The sequence below is a fragment of the Lissotriton helveticus genome, chromosome 9, assembly GCF_964261635.1.
Source record: "Lissotriton helveticus chromosome 9, aLisHel1.1, whole genome shotgun sequence".
NCBI classification, from domain to species: Eukaryota; Metazoa; Chordata; class Amphibia; order Caudata; family Salamandridae; genus Lissotriton; species Lissotriton helveticus.
In genome coordinates this window covers 401873283-401895007 of record NC_136070.1, presented here as the reverse complement: position 1 = coordinate 401895007, position 21725 = coordinate 401873283, and the positions used below count along the sequence as shown (strand labels likewise).

General features: G+C 49.3%; 1 protein-coding gene across 9 annotated transcripts in view; it reads right to left on the bottom strand.

The window, feature by feature from the left end:
• Positions 1-21725, bottom strand: part of EML1 (EMAP like 1) — an 883632-nt gene that overhangs the window by 136023 nt on the left and 725884 nt on the right. For all 9 annotated transcript variants that reach the window (XM_078660158.1, XM_078660161.1, XM_078660155.1 and 6 more), the window contains one exon: positions 1729-1839. In XM_078660158.1, the coding sequence (XP_078516284.1) occupies positions 1729-1839 (111 nt within the window). The remainder of the gene's footprint in view (positions 1-1728; positions 1840-21725) is intronic.

The following is a 21725-nucleotide window of genomic DNA, read 5'->3' as shown; positions in this document are numbered from 1 at the left end:
TGTGGCGGGCCCTGTCCTTCCAATAACTTGGATTTTCCACAAACAGCTACAGACGCAGCAAAAAGCCAGTGACGGTAGGGCCAACAATTGAGGCGGGGGTCTCTGTATCGTGTCTCTGGCTGACACGCAAATACATAACTGGAAATCTTTTCTTGCGAAAATGAGCAGAGACCACACCGGGGAACATTAGGGAAGCTGCTTTTATTCTTGCAATGGCGAATGCATTTCGGCAATTCTGTCTGCCTTCCTCAGCGCCCAAGAGTCCAGGAAGCTTCCCACAGCACGAGCTCAGATCCTGCCGCCCTCTTGAAGGTCAAGGGCAAAACTCCGCCCCTAAGGATATCTGCACACCTGTAGGCAGTTCACGCTGTATCAGTGGACTGCAATACCCAGAATGCATCAGCTTCAGTCCAGGTAGGTATTGCACAGGGGTTCAGTTAGTATTTTGGGTTTGACAGGAAAGTTCGTGCACATAGAAAACCAGATTTTCCTGCTTGTAAATAGGACCAAACACTTCCCTAGGTCCCCGAACCGCCTCAGCCTTCGAATTCGGGTGAAATGTTCAACGGGGGCAGCAATGTAAATACACGCCTCCCACGATGCAGTTAATAACCGCATCACCGCCTTTATACTCCCAAAGTCTGTGGCGGGCCCTGTCCTTCCAATAACTTGGATTTTCCACAAACAGCTACAGACGCAGCAAAAAGCCAGTGACGGTAGGGCCAACAATTGAGGCGGGGGTCTCTGTATCGTGTCTCTGGCTGACACGCAAATACATAACTGGAAATCTTTTCTTGCGAAAATGAGCAGAGACCACACCGGGGAACATTAGGGAAGCTGCTTTTATTCTTGCAATGGCGAATGCATTTCGGCAATTCTGTCTGCCTTCCTCAGCGCCCAAGAGTCCAGGAAGCTTCCCACAGCACGAGCTCAGATCCTGCCGCCCTCTTGAAGGTCAAGGGCAAAACTCCGCCCCTAAGGATATCTGCACACCTGTAGGCAGTTCACGCTGTATCAGTGGACTGCAATACCCAGAATGCGTCAGCTTCAGTCAGTATATATATATCGAAAGAAATAAGACGAAACAATGAAAATATGTACACAACTTAATGTGTTGCAGTGATTTAAATATGCTTTGTAGAATGGGCACTAAAGGCATTTTACTGCTTTTCCAGCAGGGTGATAGGAAGCAGATCTGGAGACTGGGTATTGAGGATCTTGTCAGATCAGACAGCAAAATGTAAGACAGCTTTGCGTTGAGGATTATATTGTTCCATCAAGCAGCACATTGCCTGCAAAAAGGAAACCTGTCAAAGGTCACGAGATGAATAGTTCTAGTAACAAGCTGCAGCAAAAAGGAACAGCTGGACGGTGATGAATGATGGGGTAGCCTGCATTATGAAATTTCGAATGTGGTCTCAGAGTGTATTTTGTTTTGAAATACATGAAAGAAACCGCAGTCTCCTAGAATACATTAACTGGCAACACAAACAAGAAAACTATATAACGGTGTAGAGCAGCGACTAAATATATGCAACGCGCTTATATTAGAAACACTATGTTACAAAAAATGCAAATAAACCCCATCCATAAAGTAATCTTCATAGCCACAGTATCGGATTATATAGCTTAAGGCACCAGTGATTAAATTCTACAATACCACGTCAAAACATGAAATGTTATGACAAAGCAATACAAATTAATCAAAACATGAATTTATTGACTTACAGATTTGGAGAACGCAATGCATGTGACCGCACGGTCAAAGAACCCCATTCCAATGATGTGCGATGTATTCAATGTAACCGAATCCCAAATTCGAACATGTGGTTGCAATTGCTGGAGAAAAAATTGACACAAAATCAAAAACTTAGATCGGTAAGAACATCGACTTTGGCAAAATGAACGTACCTGCTAGAGCTATTTTGGCACGAACTGGGGAAATACAAGCGCCTTAATTCATACAACTGGCAATTTGTTCTGAGAGCATAATCCATAAAGTGACTTTCAGCACACTCAAGAGAATACACAGAATAGAGAGAACTGAAATACTAACAGGAGTTTGGCATTCTATTTGAGCGCTTTCAGCCACCCATGGCATTCATACTCTACCTCTTTGGGGATTTATAATAAGAATAACAGACCAGAATGTGCAATGTGATCTTCTGGGTGCCGTATTGGTTGAACCAGATACACATGCATGCGTCAAGCTCTCTTGCTTTGCCAATCTAATATCATAGGCCACATTACAGCTAGGGCTCACTGTCCCAGTCTTACCTGCGGCACAGCCTTACCTGTGTGTGCTGGGCAGAGACTGGGACAGTTCACACTATCACAGTGAATGCACTGTTCATAGTGACTGTGCAGTCACACCTCAATACGTTCAGGAGTACATTAGTTTAAGGCAGACCGTTGTTTAAAGACACTAGTCCGCCTTGCACTGTAGGCAGCAATCTGGCCGGAGACTCAAAGGGGATGGGACACCCCCTGCAGGTAGGTTCAGTGAGTGACTTCATCGAGCCACGGAGGGTGCACTGAATATGCTCCAGGTCTATGTGACGCACAGTCAGTGCGTCTTCTGAAAGTCTTTCTTCTGTGTCAGTAATAGGGTGTGGAAGTAAACAATTGCCTCATTCCCATGCCATGCAAATGCGGGCGCACACTCTTTGGATTATGCCAGTGCATATTTAGCACCAACGTGATCCACATTAAAGGGGCTATACCAATGTTTGTGGCTCTTTTGTAATATCACAGTGCACCGAGGCTCCAAAAAGCGGGCGCATGCGTCAGTTGTGCCCCAGAGCACTATGCATCCTAAGGCTCATGATGATTTTATTGTTCTCTTAGAAGCAAATGCAGTCTACTTATGCATCATCCAAACCAGGCAGCGCACTGCCTGATGGTAAAACCTTAAGCCATTACTTCTCTATTGCTCTTCCCATTTCAAAGATTTATTGCATGGGGCCCTTTAAGCTAGAAGTGCAATGTGTCTGCAGGCAATGGGAAAGTATGAGAGGAGAAAAGTACATTTGAATATGTGAAAGTATTATTTGAGGTCGACTTTTAGTAAAAGCACAACACCAAAAAACGAGAGAACACTTTGAAACAGAAAGAAACATTGCCAGCATCATTAAAAGGAAATGTGTCCACATATATATATTTTTTAATTAATCCATCCACATTAATATACGCCCAATGGCCTACGTCATGTAATGCTTTACGTTATGAGATTTGAATTTCATTCTTACCATTATAAGAATTGGCTAATAAATTTGATGCCTGTATGTTTGGCGTTGTACTGATTGCCTAAAAGGGGTCCTGTTCTTTGTGTGCTACGTGCGAGCCTGTAAGCAGTGTCTTATCTGCAACCATGCACTGTGCAGCAGTCAGACCAACCGGCTGAGCCATCACTTGTTTCTAATCGCAGTCATACATATTAAAGGATTTTCATGTTGAAGAAGCAGGTCAACAAAATTGCTTCCAAATAGTTGTATCCAGCATGCATTATCCACTAACTCGCTCTCCCTTCTAACCCCCCTCTTTGTTTTGCTTTCTTAGATGCTTAAATTGCCGAGATGTGTAATTTTAGGAAATTAATAGAATACAAGTCTTTTATTCAGATCTCTCTACATATCAAACACGAGCATGGGGTAGATCTTTTACCGACCTTAGTCCCCGTATCTGGGACGATTTGCCACATAATTTTAACCAGACCTCACACCTGGGCTTCCACAAACCTTTGAAAACCTTTTTATATTAAGCAAAGACGTCTTGTTTTATTTTATTAACTCATCTGTCAATACAAAGCTAATATCAAGTTATAAATCTGCTGACGGTTCTTAACCTGTGGTCTGAGGATCCCGGGGGGGGGGGGCCGCGACTGCTTAGAAAATTAAATAATTAACAGATTAATAAAGCATATATAAAGAAATAAAATGTAAAAATGAAAATTTTAAAACGTTCTGTAAATGTGAAGCAATTTGTCGGCTATGAACTAGGGCAAGTTTCCTGGGCCGGATGGCTTCCCGGTAGATTATTATATGTAATACTGCAGGCCCTCAAGCCTCACCTGGTGGCCCTTTACAATGAAGTGATAATCAACAGCGGCTTCCCATTGTACTTTAATGAGGCCGCCATTGTGGTCCTGCACTAAACAGGTAAATCTTCCACATACTGCGCTTCCTATCGGCCGATTTCCCTTATAAACACAAAACTCAAGATATATTGCGAAGGTGTTGGTCACCCTAATTGTTCTAATTCACCCAGATCAATGCAGGTTTCTTCCCTGATGCAGTACCCAGCACTGTATCCACAGAGTGCAGGCGGCAGTAGCATACTGTCACCTACTTCCCAGCTCCAATGGGTTCCTTCTGATAGATTCTGAGAAAGCATGTAATTCCCTGGACAGGGACTTCCTCTAGGATGTCTTGGCTCAGATGGGCTTTGGACCAATTTTATTTTGTACGTCCAGACCTTATACGCAAGGCCCACTGTGCAGATTTGCGTGAATGGCTCCATTTCCAGGGTATTTATGATTCAAAGGGAGACTGTCCTGTCCCCCCCCCCTTCTTTTTGCCCTAGCAATGGAACCCCTGGCGACCTGGTTCTGCTATGACACACAGCTCTGGAGTTTCCAATGGAAGCAGGGAATCTAGGAAGACCGTATCACACTTTATGCGGACAATGTTCTGCTCTTTTTGAATGACCCGGAGACTATGGGCTCCAGAGTACTCCATAGGCTCACGCTTTATGGTTGAGCCTCTGGCTTTAGGGTTAGCCATTCTATGTCCTTGCTTTTGCTCGCTAACAGGCCCTTTATAAGATAATGGCTGGCGAACATCAATCCCGCTTGGGCTACTAAGCTTCATATACCTGGGCATGTACGTTTCCCCTCTCCTGGGTCTAGTCTGGTCACTGAATTTGCAGACCTTGGAGATGCATCTGCATGGTGATATGGAGCAGTGGTCCTCTCTTCCCTCATCATGGGCAGGATTGCCTTATTTAAACGTATGTACTGCCTCGCTTGCTGTACTTTCTGCAGAACTTCCCCCATGCCATTCCCGGACCCTGGTTTTGTGTTGAAGCCATAGTGGGACACTTTTTGTGGGCACACAAAGTTCCCCGTATAGAGCTGTATCTTTTTGTTGGCCTTAGGACTCCGAGCAATTTACCAATGCTAACCAGTGCTAAAGAGCATGTGCTTCTCCCCTAAACATGTTGACATTGGTGTATACCAGATTGGCATATTGAGTTACCTGCCAGTCCCATGTAAAGTGGTACCCCATGTACCCAGGGGCTGTACTCTAAATGCTGGTAGTGGCCACCCACACACGTAGCCTATCAACCATGTCTCAGGCCTGCCACTGCAGGGCCTCTGTGCACCGTTTTCTGTCCCTTAGACTTGGTATTTAAAACCACTTGCCATGCCTTAAAACTCCTTTTTTATTAAATGTAAATCACCCCTAAGGCAGGCCCTAGTTGGCCCTAAGGGCAGGGTACTGTGTAAGTAAAAGGCAGGACATGTCCTGGCAGTGACAAACAGCTAAATTCGTTTTTCACTGTTGTGAGGCCTACTCCTTCCATAGGCTAACATTGGGACTCCTTAAAATACCTTTTAATCTGTAGGAAGGGTTACTTACCTTCGGTAACGATATATCTGGTAGAAACACAGTCTAGCCGCAGATTCCTTAACTTAGAATATCTACCCAGGTGTCAGACTGGATCCGGAAAATCTTTTTTCCCCAGCAATACCGCCGCACGCCGGGAGGGGGCGTCGCCCGTCTCAGTCCTGACGTCTTCCACGGAAGTGACGTCAATGGAGCCATACAAGCCCCTCCCAGCGTGCTGACGTCAGTTTTCTGCAGGAAACTTTTCCACGCCACAACGGGGAGCCGTGCAAAAATAGTTGAAAAAGCACCCAGTCCCCGGAGGGACTGAAAGGAGCTCTCAGAGTACATGCTGCGAGCAGGGCCAAACAAAATGCCAAGCCGTGTCCCACCTCGAGGGGGCAACAACTGCGGCACGAAAGATATGACAAGCCAGGGATAGCTTGTCACCACAGGAGGGAAATTAAAGAACCACAATATTGAAGCAACATGTTGCAAAACAAGTGACTAGAAGTGAACCGCCACTAGAAAGTTCACTACACACATCCTCCAGAGATTTAAGGACTGTAGCGCCCCAGAGAACCCAAACCAACAGACTGCCAAAGAAAGAAGGAGGTATACGTGTGGGAGGGAATTAAAAATAGAATAACTCCACGCGTGAGGAGCGCAGGTGGAACATCATGAGAAGGTAGGAGAAAGTATAGACCTGAACCACTTTTAGAACAACACACCCTACCCTAGAGTGAGGTGCGAGAGCACACCTTTGGAAGACCAAGGCCACCAGAAAGTGGGGCTAGGTGGAAAAAACACCATATGAAAAGGTATTCTCAGAGCGGGGAGGATGGGTGGGCGTTAAGGAATCTGCAGCTGGACTGGGTCTCTATCAGATGGAAGATTTACTTACCTTTGGTAACAATATATCTGGTAGAGACATCTAGCTACAAATTCCTTAACTTAGAATAGATACCAAAGCCATACCCCATAGGAGGAGGGTCTGCAAAACAACCACCAAGTTCCAGGAGAACATTCGTCAACTGCTGACGAAAAACAGTGGAAACCGCAATGCCAAGACAACGGGCATCAGACCCATGACCCACCTTAAGGAGCATGAACAAGGGAAGGTAAAGACACCAAATCCAACGCGGGATGGTGTGAGACCTTTCTCACCTGGACAAAAGGAAAACAGAACTAGAAGTTCTGCGCCAACGTAAGAAACAATGCAGCAAGACCTTCAAAGAAGGATCCAAGTATTGGTCCCTATAATCCAAGAGGAACGAAGTTCCAAGGGTCAAAACAACATGACGACGGTAGAGCATACCGCTTGAACACACACCACAGTGGAAGCCACAAGAAACAGGGGACCATGGGAAGACTGTCCACCCCAGAACAGGAGCCGCAGCAGGAGGCCCTTGGGTGCAAGAAAAAACACATTAATTTGTACTGCTTAGGACATGTGACAACAGTGGCAGGGCCGAGCCTAGTGCCAACAGAGACAGAGGAGCCACCATTGAGTAAAAGCTCAGGAGGTAGGCATGCAGCCAAATTAATTAAAATGCACCACTGAGAGTGGATAACCTGCAAGGCTTTGAACACAGAGGACACTATCCTGAAGGAAAGAGTAAGGAAGAATGTCTGACACTAAGACAAAAAGACTTAACATACGAGCACCCCAGTAGCGTGTAGAATCCACGCTATAACCACAAAGAGACAGGAATGTCGACACACGTACGTGGAGTGACTTATCCAAAATAGGTGAGTCATGCAAGTGGTACCACGGCACCGGTATGCTGCCTAACAGTTAAGAAGGCAGAAAAAATAACAGGTCAGAGGGGGAAGAATCCTGGTCTCCCATGAGACAGCGGGAACATAGACCACAAGACTGCCCATAAAGGATAGAAATAAGGCACAGACAGAAGCCTGGCGCCAAAAAGCCCACACCGCCAAAGACCGACACCGTCTACCAAAATGGAGAACGTCGAGAAGAATGCACACAGTAATGCTACCTAAAGAAGCACCTGTGCCAGAATGGGAGTAAGAACTCACACCCAGAAACAACTTCAGGGGTGGAGCACAGATCCAATAGCAGAAAGGCATAGACCAGAGGCACTCCTTGAGAACTAGGAATATGCACAGGACAGGTAGGGACAAACCGGACCCCATGTCCAGCAAGAAGCAAGGAACTGGTAATCGTGCCAGGGAAGACCTGCCTCCCACCAGGGGCGCATGTCCACCGATAGACAGGCAAGACGTGCACAGCGAGGTTGTAGGAAAACGCCAGGGTGACAAAACACCCTACGGAGGCGGGGATGTATTACGGAACAACTGTAGACAACTAATGGTAACCCTTAGAGAGAAACCAATCCTATGGATCTCACCATAGGAGACATCCTACAACAGTACGAAGAGTCAGCTTGCATCAAAAGTTCGTGGCAAAAGTAGCAATATGATTGCCAACAAATACCCCACATGGGGTAAGGCACAACCCTATAAAAGAAGGGTCCCTCTTGAGACAAGCTTGTAGGCAGAGGCTCAAAAGAAAGTTAAACACAGCTTAACCAGCTGTACCAGAATAAATAAACATCACGGCTGAGGGGCCACACAACCCAGAAAGAACATCTGCAACACAGCTTAACCAGCTGTACCAGAATAAGTAAACATCACGGCTGAGGGGCCACACAACCCAGAAAGAACATCTGCAACCCACATCGGGTAACAGAAAAGAAATGGACTACACCGTCACAAAACCAAAAATCCTCCACGAAGATTAGAACCGAGGAAGATAAATAGAAAGGAGGCGCCTGACCGCCGAATCAGCATGGGCATCCAAAAGAGTGACCTCCTCAAATGGTATTATATCTCTAAGCCGCTCCTGAACATGCTCAGGGAAAAGCCAGCATGCAACCACGCGGGGCGGCGTATGGCAACAGACCTGGCCATAGTACGACCCACAGAGTCCGTGGCATACTAAATTTAAAAGTGTGTCATGGCCATCACGGATAAGTGAGCCACATCGGCACAAGAGTTCACTGGCAAGGAGGGGAGGAACCATTGAACAGCGGCCCAAAGGGCAAATTGAGCCCGAGCAAATACACACAACGTGTTGAGGGACCGGAGTCCCATGCTGGCGGATGCAAACACATCGCAGCCATATGACTTAAACCACAGAGACTCCCGGGTGGGGGGATGCAACGGTACAGGAGATACAGAGAGAGCAGCCTGTAGCACAAGTCCTCCAGCTACAGGGAGGGGGAGCCGGCCGATGGTGATGTGCCACAGCACGATCCACGGGGGTCGCTCGAGGAGGGCTGTGCCCACGTTGCGATAAGGATGTAAACAATGACTCTGTAAAAGGTAACAATGGTTCCATGTTCCCCGCGCCCTGGTGGAGAATATCCAGCAAAGGCTCTGAAGGACTAGAGACTGAGGGCAGTTCCATCCAAATGTCTGCAGCCCTGCAAACAGCCCTGACGAACGTCCCACTAGTCCCTGTGGCCCCGCGAGGCAGTGAGAGCAAGTCATCAGTAGGTGATGGGCCGGTTTGCTAAACCGGCCCCTTAATGGAGGCTCAGCAGCAGGATGAGTAGGCCAAATGATCCACTGGTGCCTGCGCTGGAGAGCAGTGAAATGACTCCAGGGGTGGTGAACTCACCGGGGCCACATCCTCCACCAATAAAGCTGGAGACGGTACAGGCGTCAAGGCGACATCGGAGACCTCTGAAAAGTCCCCGACCGCCCAAGTCGAGCCAGCAACCTCTGAAAAGGTCTCGACTTGAGTCTAGTACCTCCAAAAAGGCCGCGACTCGAGTACCTCCAAAGAGGCCTCGACCCTTCGAGCCGAGCCAGGGCCGACTGCAGCCGGCGACCTCCGAAGAGGCCCCAACTCCGAGTGGAATCGGCGTCGGCAACCTCCAAAAAGGTCCTGACCATCCGAGTTGAGCCGGCGATCTCCGAAAAGGCCCCGACCGCTCGGAGTCGGACCGGCATCAACAACATTCCCCGAGGTGGAAACGTGTGGAAGAGTGCACCGAAGCAGTGTCATGCACCGCTCTCCAGCCACCTCCAGCGACACCGCAGGGATCCTCGGAAGGCTGTGCGACAGCGCTCTGGAAGGGCTAGACGTCATGGGATGCTCCTCCTGTGTCCCGACGTTGCGCTGACTCTGGTGTCAGAGCACTCGGTTAAAGCAGAGGGTAAACCCGCTGGCGGTGTCCCAACCTGAGTCCCTACCGCCCCATGGGGCTCGGAGGTGCACCAGGGAGGGGAGGGGGGGCAAATCCTTACTCGAGGTAGGTGAATGCAGCGACGGTCCCAGGACCTGCCCTGAACAAGAACGTCCTCCCGTGAGGACTGGCACCGCGTGGACGACTCTGCTGGAGAAGGAGACCTGCGTCGCAAGGGGTCTGTTTTGGACATCCGGGCAGACCACAGCTTCAAGTGGCATTCCCGCAGGGATTTCAGCTGCAGCTGGAGGCAAGCGGCGCACTCCACGGAGTAATGGTGCTCTCCCAAGCACCACATACAGATGTCGTAAGGGTCCATCACTGACTTCTGTCGCTAGCAGGATGGGCACAGTTGGAAGCCCGCAAACGGCATCAAACACACTGTTCCTGGACGTGAAAGGCATCGAAAATGTCTGTAAGTAACAAAAACAGGTCCGAGGTATTACTTTCCCGGATCCGCGTTAGGACGCGGAAAAGAAGAAAACTGGTGTCAGCACGCCGGGAGGGGCTTATATGGCTCCATTGAAGTCACTTCAGTGGACGACGTCAGGACACCCCCTCCCGGCGTACGGAGGTATTACTGGGGAAAAAAAGATTTTCTGGATCCAGTCTGATGCCTGGGGGGATATTCTAAGCTAAGAAATCTGCAGCTAGATGTCTCTATTAGATATTCCTGATTGGAAAGGGGTAGCTGCTTCATGTTTAATATCTTTGGAATGGTGATGATAAATCCTCTTTAGGGATTAAGTTGGATTTTGCATTACCATTTTAGTAATGCCACTTTTAGAAAGTGGACATATCTCTGCTCTTAACTTTGCTCTATGTGCCTGCAGCCTGCCTTCGATACACATCTGGGCTGGATGACAGCTACACTTTGGGCATGCTCTCTAGACAGCCACAACACAGGAAGGGCTGGGTGTGACAGGGGATACATCTTTATTCATCTGCACACTGATAGTCTTTCTAGGCGGAGACCAGGAGAGGTTGCTCACAGTTACATCTGAAAAGGCTGTGTCCTGCTTTCACATAAAGGGCTAATTTACTCCCTAGTGGTAGTCTGGAGCCAGGGCTGGGCTGAAAGATCCTTGGGCACTTCAAGAGAGTTCCTCTTAAGTCACCCCCCCTACATCAAAGGCACTTTTGAGTAGAAGTACCAGGGCTATGGCCCTACCGAATCAGCACACTACTGGACCTCGAAAGAACTCTGCTGAAGTAAAGGCTGCTGAGCTAAAGGACTGCCACTCTGCTGGGCCTGACTTTTGTAAGGTACTGCTTCCCTGCTTGGTTAAGCTGCACTCTTCTGCTGGACGACAAAGGACTAAACCTCAAAGTGACTCCAAAGGTTTGCAACTGTTCTGTGGGAAATATCAGGGGCATCAATGATTTTCTCCCTGTGCAGCTGCCGTGGGACATATTTGTGAGTCCTGCAGCTGCACTCTGAAGGCCAATTGGTTAAATGATCAGCTCTTCCCTCACCAAGAACCCCCAAGAAGCAGAGCTTTCTGAGCAATTGCTTCAAGGATCAGCACTCCCCTCATCAAGAGCACCCAAGGAGCAGCGCTGCTGTCTGCACAATCGTCAAAACTATCAACGCTTCCAGTGAAAGGAGGGTGAACGCTGCAGTGATCACAAACCGGCATGCGCACCCGTCTTGCCTTTGGCGAGGGGGCACCCTGGGTGGACATACCGCTTGGTGCACAGCCCCTTCTTGTCCTAATGACCGAAGACGCGCTCATGGCACCATTCCGCTGAAACAGGGCATGCTGGATGACTGCGTGCCTTGCCCCCGTACGCAAGCAGGGTTGCAGCACGAATTGCCTAATGGCGGCTTCTTGCATCACCACAGAGGTATTTGAACAACAGGGGCCGTACTGTCTTTACCGCTAACCATGCAACATTGTGGGCAGCTGGCTGGGAATTACTTAACTGCATTCCCGTCCCCTCAAGACCATGTAGTAACGCGCTGAGTCTTGATACTAATACAGCTATTGTGGTGTTCTAGCCCAGAAAATTGCTGTAAAGGCTCTAAAAGGAGCAGTCAAAGCACTGCTTTTGCATGTATTCATTGAAAGTGGATCTCTAATCTACCGATTGGATTTTTGGCCTGATTTTATTCACAAATATTCCTTATTTTTCTACGTCTTTTGGGTGTTTTCATTGAGTTAGTGTGCTGCACCAATACCTTCAATAACCTTCAATAACATTCGTTAGCTTGGCACCGAGCAGGCAGGCTTATTAACAGAGGGTGATCACATCTTTGTGGTGTATCTGACTTACCCGAAATAGAGTGGTGGGTTCAGCCTGGCTTGAGTGCATACCTCAATCAACCAGAAATCCCATTTCTAACAGCAGCAGACCTTTATCTCTACTACTTGGCCACACAACAGGTGGTCCTGAATGACTGGTTGTTCGGGCCGTGACAACCTGGCTTTACGAGCAGAAACATCCCTTCTACTGTAAGGAGGTGGGGATGGACCAGATGTATGGGTCACTGATCCCCCTGCTCAATTCAAGACCTGACCAAGGTGATAATTACGATCTGGCCATGTAGTGGACTGGCTGGAAGGGCAGGGCTACGCTCCCGATGCCCCTTTGGAAGGGTACTTTGCTCTGACTTTTAGCTGGCCTGGAGGGGTTGGGGAAATGGGATCTGATGGATGTTTCAACCCTGGGGGGGTGGGGGGGATATGTGGCATGGCTCTCACCCGCGGTCTTTTTCCAACTAGTGAGCCGATTTCCAATTGCCCCACTCACAATTATTTATGTTTTTACAGCTCTGACATGCTCGGTCAGCTCATAGATCATTACTGGGGAAGTCTCAGAGTTTAGTCCCAGGGAAGGCCAAATTATGGCTCTGCTGGGGCAAAATGGGTCTCCTAGATAAAACGTTTCATGGTGGTTAATACACTGGATTTGCTAAGTGCTCTCTGTGCTAAATGGGACGGGATTGGTGGGGGCGCTCATGGCCCCATGGGAGCTGGTGATTTCTTCCTGTCTTCGTATGATCCAGATAAATGCTCTTCACACTACTTATTTGATGGTAGTGAGGTTATGGAGAACGGGCAAGATCCTGTCACTCTCTTGTAATAGATGTAGGGCAGGTGAAGCAGACTTATGTGATCTGGTTGTGCCACATTATACAGCAATACTGGTCCCGACTCTTGGGTGTTCTGGGACAGCAGGTGAGGGATTGATGTTCCAAAATGGAGGAACCAGTGTATATACCACTGGGATACCCCCTAATTCATCATAAGAAATGGGGGCCTTGGTGGGAATATTTTGGGCTTCAGGGTTTGTAACTGCGTCTGTTCTTTTACTTCTTATTCAGGACGTCGCAGCCAAGTGCAGTTTTCTTTTACTTATTTGGTTATATGCTTTTGCATTCTTTACTTATATATGCAAAACCTATAAAAACTATTTAATCAAACAAAATGTGAAGGAATTTGAAATTGGAGGCTAAAAATGAAGTTATTATGTTGAAAGTTGGACTGAGACCGTCAACATTATCGGCGCCCTCTTGCTCTCCTTAACCTTTTTGTGCGCGTAAAACAGCCGCCATTTTGAACACCATGGCTTCCCTGCTCCCGCCGAGAGCCAGCGCGCCTCTCTCCCACTCCTAACTTCGCCGGCATCCCCCGCATACTGACAACCCCCCTGCTTGCACCTGCCGCGAATCATAAAACCCCTCTTCAGCACTGCTCTGCCCCAGACCCTCGTCCTGTTCCCAGCGCGACACCTCCCCTCTTCCCATTTATGATCCCCGGCCCTTTGATGCAAACCCCATTTCCCCGTGTGCCCGTTTGTCTTCCCCGTTCCCAGGCCGACACCCAGCTCTGCCGATACCAATCCCTTGCCCCTCCCCGTACAATAGAAAGCTTCCCTCCTCAAAGGACCCCCGAGATGATCAAAGCCCCCCCCCCCATCCCACGAGATCCGATCGAAACCCACACACTCCGTGGATCGGCGGAATATCCAGCTGCGCGATGATCATCACCTGTTGTGAACGGGGCGGGGACTTCCACTGTAATCTTGCGTGGGAACGGGCTGGGAAGGGGGGGATTCTAAGGATGTCTTTCCGTACATCAAAGTATCGACGAAAATGTGTTACATGCAATAAACAGATAAACGTGTGTATAAGAGGCCAGGCCTCAGGGATGCAGTTAGAGCACCTCAGAACGATACCTTCTGTCCGTTTCGTTGTGTTCTCCTCCGGAGAGAATAAAAACCTTGTTTCCTGCCTTCCAGTCTCCAGCGCCTGCCTCTTCAATAGTTTAACTTCTTTGTGGGTTCAAGAGGCGACATCGCCGGGCAATACTTAAGGATCTTATATTCTGGTTGGTAGTGCCCCCCATTTTAGTTTCTACAATTGGCGTCCCAAGCGTGGGGCCCATCAGCGACCCATGGATCCAGTGGGAGAGGTCCTGACGACAAAGTGAACGACTGCAACGATCGGGAACGCGTCTGTCCGATAGACCCTCGTCTGACAGCCGATCATCCGAACTTCACTGGTTCCGAACAGACCTCTCTCGAGTGATCTACGGTCCTGACTGGGAACCATCAGGAGTGCCGCGAGGATAACGAAGAAGAGAGGACGATCGGGCGCTGGATTCGGAAGACAGGAAACTGTCCATGCGGTCCGGGTAAGGTCGTGTAACCACGACAAGTCGCGAAATAATTGCTTGATTGCTTGTTTGTTTAAAAATACTAGTATTGCTCTTTTTATTTATTTGGAGATTCACTGTCTGCAAACGGAGAAACAACGGGCTCTCTCTTTGCAAACAGTGGAGGATAGGTAGGGCAGCAGCCGTGCTTATTTTTTCTCCCCCACTCAATAATCACCTGAAACTGAACTGTTGTTCGCAAAATTATTGTTTCCTGGAGATTCCCTGTCTGCAAACAGGGAAGAGACCACCCTTTTTGCAGATAGTGAAAAGGGTAGGTAACGCAGATCTTTGCGGACCTACTCATTCTCCCCATTGTTATTTATTGGTCTTTTGTTATTTTGATCCATGAGGTATTCACTGCCTGCAAACAACGTAGAATAGAAATATTCTGTCCCGTCTTTGCACCTAGTGATAAGATAGGCAGTGCTGACTTTTTAGTCCCTCGTTACGAGCCGTCATGTCTGTCTTCTCCCCACTGATTAGTAGCCTGTTTAGCCCGGACCGCCTATTAGAGATGGACCATCCAGCCCCACTGGAAGGCACCCCTAATAAGGACATGTTCATGAAGCATGGATTGACCGCTATAGCCTATAGTAAACTATGGCATAAATATACAAAAAAGGGTCAAGAAAGTCAATGGCCCCTGATAGGATCCTTCGATGATGATAAAATAAAAACGCTAGAAACTGCCCTGGGTAAAAACAAGACAACACCTACTATGCTTGACAGCTTCGGCATGTGGCGAAAAGAAACTGAACAACGTAAAAAGAAAACAGAGTAGGTTGGGAAAAGAGCTGCGAAAAGCAGCCCACCTAGCTGCTCAGAAACTAGAAAAAGAGATAAAGGAAAGAGAGAAAGCTAAACAGAAACTAGAAATGGAAACGCCAAGCCAGTGTCCGGTTAGAACCCCCTCCATGCTCTACCCTGATTTACCCTCGAAACGACAAGCCAATGAGGACTTGCTGTTAGGTCCTCCTATCATCTACATGCCCCCTCCATATGCCCCTTCTCAACCCTTGGCGCAGCACTCGCCACCCCCAGGTACAAACGAAGGTACCACCACAGCGTCGGCCCCAATGGCCTCTGTGCCAGCCGAACCCCTTGTATTAAAACCCGCATCAACAACAACGTTAGACGACCATGAGACTCGAGGGGCTGGCCCTGCAAGAACAAACAGACTAGACAAAGATGAGCGAGCGGGGATCGACAAAATAGCTAGGACACTGGTAGAAAGGAAGGATGATGAAGAATACATCACAGATATGTTCAGCTCGTATACAGGGAGTCACAGACGACATTTTACCGTACGACTGTGTTATCATGTCTTGAATGCATACGAGGACCGATATCGAGACAAAGGTCCCGAGAGCCTAAGGACTCTGTACCGGAAGGTCGATATCGGGGATGAGGGCGAGTGTGATGTGTCGGACCTCCTTACGCGTACGCTTGAGGTTTTCCGCCACCTCACTGAACAAAAGCCGGGAGCTAAACCCGCAGCCTCCGTAGTGACCGAACCACAAACCGAGCAATCTAACACCATGATGCCGATACGTGAGGCTGCCCCTTACTGGGTTCCTCCTCGAGGTACAGGGACTCACGATGATGCAAACAACCAAGATGCGAAGGGAAGGGTAGTGTACAACTGGGTCTACCAGCCATGGGACCGGCAAGAGATACTGACATTCCGGAAATCTCTACCCGACCTACGTAAAAACCCCACTGCCTTCTATACTGAATTGGGTACAGCCCTGGGTTCAACGATCATGACCCTGGCTGACATCGACTTGTTCTTCGGGTTATGTCTACCAGCTGATGTGTGGAAGCAAATCCGGAAAGTCGACCACCTTGAGCTGTTTGGACATACCTGGTCACAACTCGATGACCTGGACAAACAACGGGGACCAGGACAAAAGCCGTTGAAATCCATTCTAGACCTCCCAGATAAAATCGTAGAGAAATTAAAAACCCTAATCCCAGAAAAGAAAGTGGATTGGTCGATAGTAACAGCCTGTCGCCAAAAACCCCAGGAGGATGTATCTGAATACTTCTCCCGGTTTGAAACGGTGTTCTCCGATTACAGCGGCCAGGACATGACCACTGCAACCGGACACCATCTGTTTGTCCAGAATTATGTTAAGGGTCTATCATCGGAAATCTCCCAGAAACTACAGGCCAGCGAGAGTAGTTGGGCAGCCTCCAAACCTACAGCGATTCTCCAAATGGCCCAATATTATGAGCATCAGAAAAATGAAAACGATAGGGCGACAGAGAAAAAGAAGAAGGACTTAAAAGAGAGGGTGATGATTGCCAAACTGCAAGGGGTGACTATAGGACGAGACCAATACCGGGGAAACTACCAGACAAACGTCCCTAAGACTACATTTCCCCAGGACCGCACTCTGACTTCCTACAGTGGACGCACAGACCTTAGAGAAGACCAGTGCGCTTTCTGCAAAGGGACTGGCCATTGGAAATCCCAGTGCCCAGTTCTTCTGGAAATGATCAGAAACAAAGACCCCAGGGATGTAGCAAACGGACCGAGACCTAAGGGACAACAACGAGGGCCCCCAAATGACGCGACTAATGACAGATCAAGCAGACCAAATACGTTCGATCGACCCCGACAGAACCAATATCAACAATCTGACTATGACGACGCTCACACCTTCGCATAGGACAGCCAAGGGCGAGGGAGGGATCCAGTCGAGCTCTATGTTGACCAGCAGGGCCCTTATGTCACTGCTAAGGTCCTGGGTACCAAGTCTCCATTTCTGGTAGACACTGGCGCAACACGTAGCGCGTTATCTAAACGACTGATTCCAAGGGCACCCTTGTCTGGCTCACTCATAACATCGACAGGTTTCGATGGAACGCCCTCCACCAACCCTTTGTCTGCCCCGATTCTCTTTGACGTAGAAAACAACACCACCGACACCACGTTCTTGCTTTCCTCTAATAGCCCTGACGCCATTATGGGACTTGACTTACTGAAACACTTCCGAGCGACGATCAGGTGTTCTCAAGACGGAGTTCGAGTGTTTCTTTACGACAACCCCGTTCTGCTTAGACATTGTTCCCCCCGACACATGTTTTCCATCACCGACGTTGACGCGTCCCTGCTTGACACTCTACCTCCGTATCTGTGGGCCAAAGCTGATTCGGACGTAGGGCGTATGTTAATTGACCCAGTGCACATTACTGTCCGACCAGACGCAACACTCCCAAAACTCCCACAATATCGGATATCGCCAGAGGGCGAGAAGGCATTGGTAATGATTATCCAGTCACTGATAGACGCAGGAGTGGTAGAGGAAGTGGTTAGCAACGTTTGCAACAGCCCTATCTTGCCCATTATCAAGAAGCAGGGAGAGGGAGATGAGAAAGCATACCGTTTCATCATCGACCTCCGAGAGATCAACAAAGTGGTGGTACCCCAGTACCCTGTGGTCTCAGACATCACCACCATCCTGACCTTGATTCCATCCACTGCCACCACCTTTTCCGTCATCGACCTCAAGAACGCATTCTTCTCCATCCCCATCCACCCGGACAGCCGATATCTCTTCGGCTTTACCCTAAAAGCCCGCTCATATAGGTTTTGCCGAGCTCCTCAGGGCTACACGGAAAGCCCTAGCATCTACAGCCAGGCCCTCAAAAGACAACTAGACCAAGTCCAGTTACCCGACGGGGTGGTATTGGTACAATATGTCGATGACATCCTTTTGGCAGCCGACACCACCCCTCTAGCGGTCACCGCCACCATTCAACTCTTGCACTTCCTTGCGGAAAATGGCCACAAGGTCTCCAAGAAGAAGTTGCAATTCTGCCTACCCCAGGTCACTTACCTAGGCCACCTTTTGTCCAAAGATGGAAGAAAACTCACCCCTGATCGAATCCAAACCATTCTAGATACCCCTGTCCCTAAAACCCAGAAGCAGGTTCGCTCCCTATTAGGCCTCACCTCCTTCTGCCGACAATGGTTACCAAACTTCAGCCTCGTTGTAAAACCACTGCTTTCTCTGCTGAACAAAGACGTCCCTTTCCCACTCCCTTGGACTCCCGAGTGTCAAACTTCCTTCACAGAACTGCGAGATGCCCTCTGCTCAGCCCCTGTCCTGGGTACCCCTGATTACAAAAAGCCCTTCTCCCTTTACACTCACGAAAGGGAGGGGTGCGCTTTATCTGTCCTGACCCAGGCCATCGGCCCTAAGCAACGACCGTGCGCTTACTTCTCTGCCACTCTTGACCCTGTCGCCAGAGCCTTGCCTGCCTGCCTTCGAGCTGTAGCTGCTGCTGCAGTCTCTATCCGACAGAGTGAGGGGATTGTACTCTCGAATTCCCTCACGGTACTGGTACCCCATGCAGTCGACACCCTCCTGAACCAAACCAAGACGCAACATCTGACGAGTGCACGACTGACTGGATACGAACTGACCTTGCTTGCCCCCCATATCACCCTGAAAAGATGCACCACACTGAACCCAGCCACTCTGTTACCCTTGCCAGAGAACGATCCCAATGTGCACCCCGTACATGACTGCGTGACTCTTACGGACGAACAGACCAGGAGTAGGGTCGATCTCAGAGACACGGCTTTCCCTGACCCCGACGGGGAGCTGTGGGTGGACGGTTCTTGCATCAAACTCCCCGATGGTACCACTTCCGCTGCCTATGCAGTCACCACGGCTCGAACTGTAGTAGAAACAGCCCGCATCGCCCAGCGATCTGCCCAGGCAGCGGAACTGATTGCTTTGACGCGAGCCTGCATCCTGGCAACAGGAACCACAGCGAACATTTACACCGACAGCCAGTATGCCTTCGGGGTGGTTCACCATTTTGGGCTCCTCTGGAGGGAGAGAGGATTCTTGACCTCACACGGCACACCCATTTTGCACGGGGATCTAGTCTCCGCCTTAATTGAAGCGGTCCTCCTCCCCAACAAACTTGCCGTTATCAAATGCCAGGCACACAAGAAAGTGACAGACATTATTGGACAGGGAAATGCACTAGCCGACATCACCGCCCGAACGACAGCTGAAAATAGAACAACAACACATATGTACGTGACCAGGTCACAAGCAGAAAACTGGACTGACGCCAAGGACACAATTAGAGACATACAAACGACTAGCACACAACACGAATTGACCGAATGGACCCGGGTGGGATTGAAAGACGATGAAGGCTGCTGGCGGACAAAAGACACGAACAAATGGTTGCTACCTGATTCATACTTGATTCCCATATTAACCATGGCACACTCCCCTGCCCACATAGGATCAGCCCCCATGATCGAACTTGTCTCCAGGGTTTGGCACAATGACAAGATCCCAGATTCCGCCAAACGCCTGGTCCAACAATGCTTAATATGCCTACAACACAACCCCGGGAAAGGAACTGTAGTACCCCGGGGGGGATTTGGGGTCCCAAACCACCCATTTGAAGTCCTGCAGATGGACTACATCCAGCTAGACAGATGCCAAGGCCTGAAATATGTACTCGTCGTGGTGTGCGCATTTAGCAAGTGGGTGGAAGCATATCCAACCCGTGACAACACCGCTATGGCCACTGCAAAGGTTCTGTTAAAGGAATTTTTCCCCCGCTATGGCCTCTGTCGTGTTTTATGGAGTGATAATGGCCCCCACTTTATAGCCAAAGTTATCCAGCTCATCCTAAATGGGCTGGGTATTAAACAGAAATTCCACGCAGTCTTCCACCCTCAATCTGCTGGGCTTGTCGAACGACACAATGCCACACTAAAGCTTAAACTGGCCAAAATAGTGGCTACGACGGGCCTGAAATGGCCAGACGCCCTCCCATTGGCATTGCTATCGATGCGCTCTACCCCCACCCGACATCACTTGACCCCTTATGAAGTTGTCTTCGGTCGACCCATGAGCGTCTGGTCTGCCCCGAAACCAACTTCCATTCATGACGTTCCGGATGTCCTAATGTCTGATTATCTGTACAAATTGACTGAAACTTTGTCTGTCCTTCATCAGCAGGTGCAGCAGGCCATCCCCGATGCTTCCAGGGGTCCGGGTCACGCCATCCAGCCGGGGGACTTCGTGCTGATCCGAAATTTTCAGCGATCAAAGAGTTTGGAACCCCGGTGGACGGGCCCCTGGCAAGTGCTGATCACCACTCGGACCGCACTTCGAGTGGAGGGGAAGAAACACTGGCTGCACGCTCATCACTGCAAAAGGGTCTCTCCAGCCCTGGCCACGACAGACACCGTCAACACCCAAGAAGAGCTCCTGAACCAGGACCGACCATCGTTGAACTGCTACCCTGACACTGAGACACTTGAACTTTCAAAACATCCTGACCCCACTGTGCCATCTCGAGAAGGGTATTTCCTGCGTCGAAAGGAGGGAGCTTCGGCTAAGTAGGCCACGGACGAGGTTAAAGGATCTCAGAACGGTGACCCAAACTACCAAGGGTTACCTGGAGAGAAGCTAAAACTAAGTCTGTGGTCCTGCCCACTACCGAGCACCTTGAAGACGAAGATGATGGAAGCGCCAGATAAGAAGATGATGGAAGCGCCAAATAAGAAGCCGACGGAGACAGCAGGAAATACCCACTACAGAAATCCGAGAATAGACAGACTCCATAGCTCAAAGACAATTGCACTCTTCATCGTAATCCTCCTCTGTTTTCTCCTCATGACTACGCTCTGGATTATGGAAGAACACGCACCTGCTCACGAAACCTTCCTAACCACTGCTCAGCCTACCACCATGAAGGAACATTATCTAATTTCGCTCTCTCCTCAACTAAGAGAGAGGCGAAGGGAGTTTTGGAACAACTCTTTCGTGCAGCTACTTCACCAGCACAATCTTGCCACCAATACCACCAACTGCTGGATCTGTGGGTTGCTACCCCATGCCACTGGACACTCAATACCATTCATCCCTTCACCCTTCTCTGTCCACGGCTCCTGCCTTGCCTGGCTGATCCTCCTGCAAGAGAGCTATACGGGCAATGCCACCTCCAGCAGAACTGCAGCACATTCTTCTCATGGGGCCGGGCGAAACAAGACAAAGACACACTTCTGCCCGCTGACCCCCAGCGACTCGATCCAAATGGACATCCCGGCTAAAGAACGAATCGAAATGCAGGTGTTCAACAATCCAACCAGACCCACCTTCTCCTATCTGCGGAAACGAACGGCTGCCACTCTGACTGTGGCCCTGACGGTCATCAACGTCACAGGCCACATGTGTGTAGAAGGA